The sequence below is a fragment of the Prunus dulcis genome, chromosome 2 (assembly GCF_902201215.1).
Source record: "Prunus dulcis chromosome 2, ALMONDv2, whole genome shotgun sequence".
NCBI lineage: Eukaryota > Viridiplantae > Streptophyta > Magnoliopsida > Rosales > Rosaceae > Prunus > Prunus dulcis.
Genome location: NC_047651.1, coordinates 22,024,346 through 22,032,208, shown reverse-complemented (window position 1 = coordinate 22,032,208; position 7,863 = coordinate 22,024,346). Strand labels below are relative to the sequence as shown.

The 7,863-nt window shown below is 41.7% G+C and overlaps 2 protein-coding genes across 2 annotated transcripts; both read right to left on the bottom strand.

Moving 5' to 3' along the window:
* Nucleotides 1–1,909: 1,909 nt before the first annotated feature.
* LOC117620034 (glucan endo-1,3-beta-glucosidase 2) lies at nt 1,910–3,371 on the bottom strand. The gene has a single exon (XM_034350124.1). The coding sequence runs from the start codon at nt 3,369–3,371 to the stop codon at nt 2,205–2,207; it is 1,167 nt and encodes a 388-aa protein (XP_034206015.1). The 3' UTR covers nt 1,910–2,204.
* A 715-nt stretch (nt 3,372–4,086) lies between these two features.
* Nucleotides 4,087–7,621, bottom strand: LOC117618843 (uncharacterized protein At2g39910). The gene is made up of 9 exons (XM_034348589.1): nt 7,491–7,621; nt 6,881–7,415; nt 6,699–6,785; nt 6,368–6,558; nt 5,688–5,883; nt 5,305–5,369; nt 4,798–4,899; nt 4,600–4,699; nt 4,087–4,305 (listed from the first exon to the last, which is right to left on the bottom strand). Exons 1-9 carry the CDS (start codon nt 7,529–7,531, stop codon nt 4,294–4,296), a joined length of 1,329 nt encoding a protein of 442 aa, XP_034204480.1. The 5' UTR covers nt 7,532–7,621; the 3' UTR covers nt 4,087–4,293.
* Nucleotides 7,622–7,863: the final 242 nt, after the last annotated feature.

The window sequence follows — 7,863 nt, the reverse complement described above, 5'->3', positions numbered from 1 at the left end:
GTAGACTTCCTTGAAGTCAAAACAAAAACACAAGAACACAAGGAGGTATTTAATATGAACTTTCAAAAAATGGGGAAAACATCGAAAATAAATAAGAAGATGAACAAGAATTCTATATTACAAGACAGCTAGAGACCTTGTTATTTTCCTGTTAAGTGTCCAACTGTCAACATCAAAGCACCACTGTAAGAAGGGCAGAAAACAAATGTCAAAAACCTTTGAATCATCAAGTTAACTTTGCAGTCCAAACATAAAATAAAAACCTTTTTACAATTACTACCGAGTTGATATTGTTGTTGATCACTTGCTTGAGTAAAAGGATTAAAAGAGATTATCTATATTGCCCCTAAAATTAATGATGCAAGTTTCTAACTTTATGTTGAGAAGATAATACATGAAACACCCCAAATGCAAAAAGCAGAAAACCAAAATGAACCCCCGACTCAAAATGCAATAACAATTCAAGAAAATAAACTACAAAGAAAAATACTTGAAATGAAAGGCTAGGCCTCTAAAACATGGGCGAGGAGGACGCAGGTCGCGGGTGGCCGAGCGGGTCGCTGGTCGAGGCCTGGTGGTGGTGGTCTGTCGTGCCACAGAGAGAGAGAGAGAGAGAGAGAGAGAGAGAGAGAGGCAGCGTGAGGTAGGTTTTCAGTAGAGTCAGGAAAAAAAAAGGACCCGACCAGCCCATAACTGCCCAGGCCGCCTAGGCAGGCGCTCTTCCGATTTTTCGAACACAAAAAATAAATAATACCCATCTGAGGCACAGGCCATAGACGAAAGCAAAGCCTCGGAAGGGGCTTCAAAAGCTCTTCTCAAGTCACATATAATTTACCATAATTCAGAGGCATATGCACAATTCGCATGTGAAAACAATCTCTGTAAATCTAATATAAAATTCAGCCATATAAATTACAAAAATAATAAAAGGACATTGAAACGAGGAGATATCCCCATACCTGGGATTTAAAAAGGGCCGGAATTGTACTTTCGCAGCAGAGTCCCCTCGAGAAGAAGACGACAGCGGAGTCCCCTAGAGTCGAGACTCTGAGTGTTTCTGAAACGTAAAATCGACGGCCCACTACTAAGCCCAACTACATTAAAAAAATCTTTTTATTTTTCTGGCTTTTGCAATAGGCCCAAGCCCATGTATATGGTCATCAAACAATTTTCCCAGTCAGCCCACCATTTTTTTTCTAGTATAAGCTATAGTCTAAATTACGGGGATGAGAATTTCTCACACACATACACACACAACTATAATGCCGTGGGGATTCGAACTTTAGATCTTTGATCTAATCTGTAAGTCAACGCCCTTTTCAACTAGGCTAGACCCCCATTGGCGCCCACCGATTTTTAATACAGGATGGCTTTCATCTTTTTCAGTTTTCTGTTTTTGGGATCTTTTTTTTTTTTTTTTAAACTTATGAAAGTAGCTTTTTTCTTTTTCCTTATTGCTTAATTTATACTACACTTTTAAATTTGTCTTGCTTAACTGGCTAAATTATGTAGCAACCAAGATCCGTGGTAAACAAGGCAACTTCAACTTTTGCTGGTATTCTTTTAAAATGTGATAGGTTTTGCTGCATTTCTCAAGTTTCTTGCACATCATGAGTTTGTAATATTGCATAGATTATAATTACCAACAAGTTTGCTTTCAAAACCACGGTGCCAAGTAAGATGCCAATTTTCAATTTTGAGCTCATCATTCAGACCATCCAGATAGGCAGCAAGTGAAACTAAAAGTAAACCATCTAACTGTATTTTCACATAATTTTCTCTGCAAAAAACATGCACTGAAATCTGTTCACACCTCAAGGAGAATGGAAGTTCAATTGACTACATCACAGAGACTATTTCCTATACAAAATAACCCTAATGACAGAGCACAAAAAGTAATTCCATTGGCAAAGCAGCAGCCCAAATTGAACATTTATGAAGCCCCAACACCATCTTCAAAAGGCACATACAAGAAATTAACGACACTTTCTCCATAAACCCAATTGACGAAGGAGCCTCCAAATCCGAGTGCTACTTTCTTGGCAATGACAGTAAGCAACTGAACCTAAATCACAGTCTAAGAGCAAAGACCGAGAATTGCCCAACTTCCATGATCAGCATCTCAAAGAAACTTCCAAGAATCAAACAACAGAGCTACCCAAACAATGAAACCAAGTAGCTGAAGCTTAATCACAGTCCACAATCTAGAGTAGACAAAAGGATCCATTACCACGCAAGAAAGCAAAAACCAAGAATTGGCCAACCGCCATGATCAATATATCAAAGAAACCTCTGCAATAGGACCCAGAGAACTGAATATACTTGTACTTGGCGGTCAGATTGGGGTAGAGTATCCCCCAATTGCGCCCCTTCCTCATTTGCTTATCAAGCAGCTCATATATGTACGTCTCGGACACCCCTTCTTTCCTTAACGGCGAGCCTTTCCCGGACCTCAGATGACACAGCAGACCCTTGAGGTACAGCTCGGCGTAAATCGGGTTGGCGTCAATTTCGGCCGGATCGGTACTGAAACTCGGCCACCCAGTCTCGGTCACAATCAGCGGAATATTCTCGTAACCGGCGACGGCCATGGCGCTAATGACGGCGTCGACCATCATGTCGAAGAGGTTCCGGTACCGGACGCCGGTGGTGAGGTCGTCACGGAAGCCGAAAGGGTGCTCCTGAAACAGGGGAAACCCGATTGGAATCTCGCTGCGGATTTTGTAGAGGTTGTACGGGTAGATATTGACCAAGAACGACGAATTGGTGTCGCGGAGGAACTGGAGCAAGGGTCTGACGACGGTGTCCAGGGCGGGCTCTAGAAATTGGGCAGAGGAAGGGGGAAACGGCGTCGTAATGATACTGATGAAAGAGAAGGTGGTGGAGACGGAGATCTTGCGGATGCCGAGGTCGCGGAGGGAGAGGTGGAGGTTGCGGATGGCAGGAAGGAGGAAGGTGGAGAAGTCGGGGGAAGATTCTAGAGGGTCGTTGCCGACTGAGATGGTGGAGATCTTGGTGCGGGGGTAGAAGGGGACTACGTGGACGTAGAGCCAGCGAAGGGCGTTGGAACGGTTGGCGGCGAGGGGCGGGACCATCTGGTTGGGGATGGTGAGGAGGAGGGTGGTGTTGGAGTAGAGGAAGGCGCGGACCAGGGTCGGGTCGGAGGCGTCGAGCCGGAGAGAGCGGAGGCCGAGGGCGGCGACGGCGTGGGCCACCTTGTCTGGAGTGGGTGGCATGGAGTACGTGGCCGCGGTTCCGGCGGAGTAGGTGGCGCCGATGGTGGTGGTGGAAGTGGGAAGCGAGGTGCTTCCGGAGAGGAGAGAGAGGGTGAAGAGAAGGGCGGCGAGAGAGAGAAAGAAGTAGGAGGACATGGTTATGGAGCTTTGGAGGGAGTTTCTTGGGGTTTGAATGGAATTGAAAATGATGGGAGAGAGTCTTGGAGGGTGTGATGTGGAAGATGGTTATTAGTTAGTTAAGCTGTTGGAGAAGAGTTTTGGCGCGGGAATTGAGTTTTTTTTTTGGAGCGGGGGGGTGGGGTGGGGCGGGGCGTAGTGCGCACTGGGTGTAAGTTAGTTGACAGGAGGCTGTTAGTGTCATGCGCCCACGTGATTTGAGGCGGTGAATGGAATGCTGGGCTCGTTTGTATTGACAGATTGATGGACCGGATATGGCTTGTGGATAGACTTCCAACGTTCAGCCGAGGCCCAGTATCAATATGCATTTGCCTTAGGCGAATTTTTCTTAATAAAGAATTGATCTAATTCCTAATAACTGATAAATGTTTTAGTTTCCTTAGCATTTGATAGGTACTTCTCTTTCTAATATTAAAAGAAATAAAAAATCCGAATTCGAATCCTCCAACCTTTCAATAAAAAAGGACATCAATTAAATTGTTCGAGATTTATTTATTAGTTAAATTGGAATGAAATGTTCTTCCGATCTCAATTTATACATGGCATCACTCTATTGCCCCCGTTCTCTTGAGCTTAAATGTATTAGCTTCTTATCAGCTATATTGTGAATTTCTCATTGTTTTTTGTTGAATTTAAATCAACCTTTAGCATCATCCGTCGGATCGGGAAAGGATAAAAGAGAATAGGTTAGAGGTAATTTGATGAAGCACATTGCTACAAGTGATCAAGTGACGATTAAAATGGGGAGAAATTCAGGGGTCATATTCAAATACAATCTAACTGCCAATATAGACAATGTTGTATGTTATCAAGAGTCGTATTCACATCTGCAAGTCATCTCCTTCTGTACACAACAAGACTAAACTTTTCTCCCGCATGATCATTGGGCAACCTGCATCACAAAACCATGGATTATAAACGTTAAAATTCTTTCACAATGAGACCTCTACAGAGGAATTTAGGCGAAATGAATAAATAGCAGAAGCACAGTAAAGCACCGAGACTTGAGGGCAGCCCTACCCAAATTAAGTCCCAACTGTTTCACATAATATTATTGACTACCAAATTGGATCAAGTAGCCTACAAGGCATGGCTACATTGTTAAATTCTCTTTCGCTTTGATACTTACTATGCTGAGAAGTGCGGCGATATTATAGCATATCTGCTGCATGAAAAGGTAACTTACCATTGTTGTTTTTGTTTCACCCAAAGAGGGAACAATGCTTGCCAAGTTTGGATCATCTCTGTGCTTGTCCCAGACTGTTTCAAACTGCATTCCTTTGCATCTGGGAATCACAGGAAGGGTTTTAAATAAATAAATGATTATCAAGGAGGAGGTTCATGTAATTGCTGTACGAATATGGGGAGAAGGCATAATCCTTACTGGTGGAGCAGGATCAGTATCCGAATAACAAGATTTCTAATTTCTTCACGAGACCTTTTCAATGCTGCTTCCTTGTACAAAGCAGCAAGTTCATCCACCAACCTGAAACCAAGCGATGAATTAAATAATACCCAAAATAAGGGATTCCATGTTTGATGTTAAAGATTACATGCATGGAGTCAAAACTCAGCAGCAAAGACAAGGAAAGGGTGAGTTAATAACTTGAAGCAGAAATGGCTGCAAACTGGAAGTGGAGTAGGTTCTGAAGCAGGATTTAAGATATTCAAACCCATCTTCATCCATGATCGCCAAAATTCAGGTTAATAAGAAACCAGTAACTAGCAAATAGCCTACTTGGAAGCCAGTCTATATTGAACTACCTTCCTCAACAACCTTCTAGACAGAACTAGTCTGACTCCACTCTTCCCCTAGATGAGCCCTTGGTTTGGAAGAAAATAGAAACTATTACTATGGATTGTAAGAGTGTTCATCAATTGGCTTGTTTACCTTTCCACATACTGTGTGTTCCTAATCCACGTTAGCTTTATAATTGTTTCAATCTGTTTGAGAACCTGCAAATAATACAAAGAGGAAAATTTTCAAAATTATTAATATAAATTATAATTTCAAAATATCAAATTTATAGCAAGCCCTAGAATGAAAAGATCGGTGGGAGAAGCCATATCTCTAGAATTTGTGCAAAAGTGTAGACCAAGTGTTGAACATTATATTTAGCCTAGGGGTTAAAGCTTTCGCACATGGTACTGAGAGCCTGGATTAAATCCTAATTTATCATCAACCAATAGTAACATTGAACCATAACTCACTGCAACAACCCATCAAGAGATGCACACTAAAGATTATAATTTTGATGAGGAAGATGCTCTCACCAGTAAAACAGTCTCGTCATCATCAGCATGCATCCACTGAAAGAAAAGAGGGAAAATGCGCCTGAAATGAGCTAGTAACACCAGACCAACACCATTAAAAAGTGGCTCTATATGACGAAGCCATGCAACACGGCGCTCCTTGTTCCTAGGTTGGCGCTCCAAGTGACTTAACATCTCCTTTAGCATCCTATCAAACCTATAATATATTGGGAAGGCTATTTATTATTGTGATAAAACATGCAATAAGTTAATAACTCAACAATCAGAAGATGTAAATTGAAGTGTCAAGGTTGAAGTAACCAAGGCAGGCAATAAACACTAGCATTTGAACAATTTAACAACAGTTAACTGTATGACTCAATTACAACAATAGTGCACGAACTCATCAAATCCAATGTATAAGGGAAAAACTTGATAATTGCAGTCAGCTCGAATGAGATAGTTATCAAAACCAAATGGAATCTCAAAGTCAAAAACTTAAACTAGTCCATTGTTGGCAGCGGTGATATAGATAATTTTTTATATGCTGTCAACTTTCTATGAAGATGTCACTGTCCACCAGAATGATTATAAACCTCACACATGTTCCTTCAGTTTTCAACCAACCTCCACAAGAACTAAGAAACATAAACAATCACAAAGCACAGGGAAAAACAAGTATCAGGGAAAAACAAGTATACCATGCACTACGAGGATTACTTTGCTGGGTACAAGTCACAATAAGTACGGACATCTCCACCACAAGATGCCATATCTCATCACTAGAAGCAATATTCTGGCAGCATGCATCAAGAATCACATCTTGATACCAACCAAGCTCAGCAGCATACACATTTTTCGCAATATGTATAAAGCTAAGCATGCCCTGCCCCTGAAACAAGGCATAAAAGAGGAGCATCATCCATCTGCCTTAACACACATATACTTGCTATATTACAAAGCAACTGATTCATGGAAGTTTAAACACAACAAAAATCGAAAGCCAAACACGAATGCACAGTAAACACATACTTTGATCTCAGGGGACCAGTGATCGAGAGCCGTTAAAGCACAAGGAATAACCAAAGCAGACAACTTTCCCAAATGAGGATAATCAATCTACAAAACAAGGATAAACTAATCGTATCATTAACAATAACAAGACACCAAAATTTAATTCACCATCTAAAAAGAACACATAAATGAATTCACACCTGTGTAACAAACCACCTAAACTGATAAGCAGCCGCAATGGCAAAGCCAACGGGCACTCTCGCTGAGGCCGCTGAGACCTCATCGCAATCCTCCGATTTATCGATGGAGCTCTCCTTAATCCTGTTCTTCAACAATGGAAGAACCTCAGGCATCAATTCTATCAGTAACCTCTTCTCCTCAGGAACCGAACCACAATTTAATCCCAATTCAGAAATCTTCTCGTTATTCTTTTTACTGTAAGCCATGGAATATGCTTTTGAAAGTTTGAGAAACGCCAAGTCTGCAGCGGCCGAGAGGTGTTTGGGGATCCATGAGAGGAGGTCGTGGATAAAGGATTGAGAGGAGGAGAGTAAGGCACAGGCGAAGGTGAAGTCCCTGATTGAGGAGTGGAGTTGAGTGTCGTTGAAGTTAGGGCTTGGTGGAGGTTGTTTGTGAGGGAGGAGAGGTTCCAGTAGGGCTTTCAAGGAGACGTTGGTGCCCTCTGGTTGAGTGCACTGAGCTTTGCTCAGAGATTCGGAGATTGGCTCCGATAATCTGAAAAATTACAGACAAGCAAGGTTAGAAAAAATTAATTAATAAAATTTGAGAAGAAGAGAGCTTGGAGCTTACTGGATGAGAAGCTCGCAGAGGGTTGAGGACGATTCCGACATTTCCGACTCGGTTCGCCGTCCGAGTTCTCAACTATTTTACTTCCTGCTTCTGAATTAGCTTCATTGATTTCGGAGGGAAAAGGGTGCTACTCGACGTCGTTTTTTGGGTTTGTTCAGCAAACGGCATGGCGTTGACAAGCCAATGTCAAAGCAGAACGGCCAATACAAAAGTCGAGCTTGAGATTCCTGCAATTAAATTGAGAGAAATATCGACGAAAAAAAAGGTTGAGACAAATATCATTTGACCAAAAGTGTAATTTCTTTAATTTGACTCAATTTAATTTAACTTGTTTAAATTTTTTTGTAAAATTAACTAAACTCAACCAAATCAA

What these genes read in the sequence shown, in the direction of transcription:
- LOC117620034 (XM_034350124.1), bottom strand. Translation starts at nt 3,371, where the DNA reads ATGTCCTCCTACTTCTTTCTCTCTCTCGCCGCCCTTCTCTTCACCCTC.
- LOC117618843 (XM_034348589.1), bottom strand. Translation starts at nt 7,531, where the DNA reads ATGTCGGAATCGTCCTCAACCCTCTGCGAGCTTCTCATCCA. An exon ending in CTCTGCGAGCTTCTCATCCA is followed by an intron (nt 7,416 to 7,490) that starts GTAAGCTCCAAG and finishes GTAATTTTTCAG; the next exon opens with ATTATCGGAGCCAATCTCCG. An exon ending in AACACACAGTATGTGGAAAG is followed by an intron (nt 4,900 to 5,304) that starts GTAAACAAGCCA and finishes GCTTGGTTTCAG; the next exon opens with GTTGGTGGATGAACTTGCTG.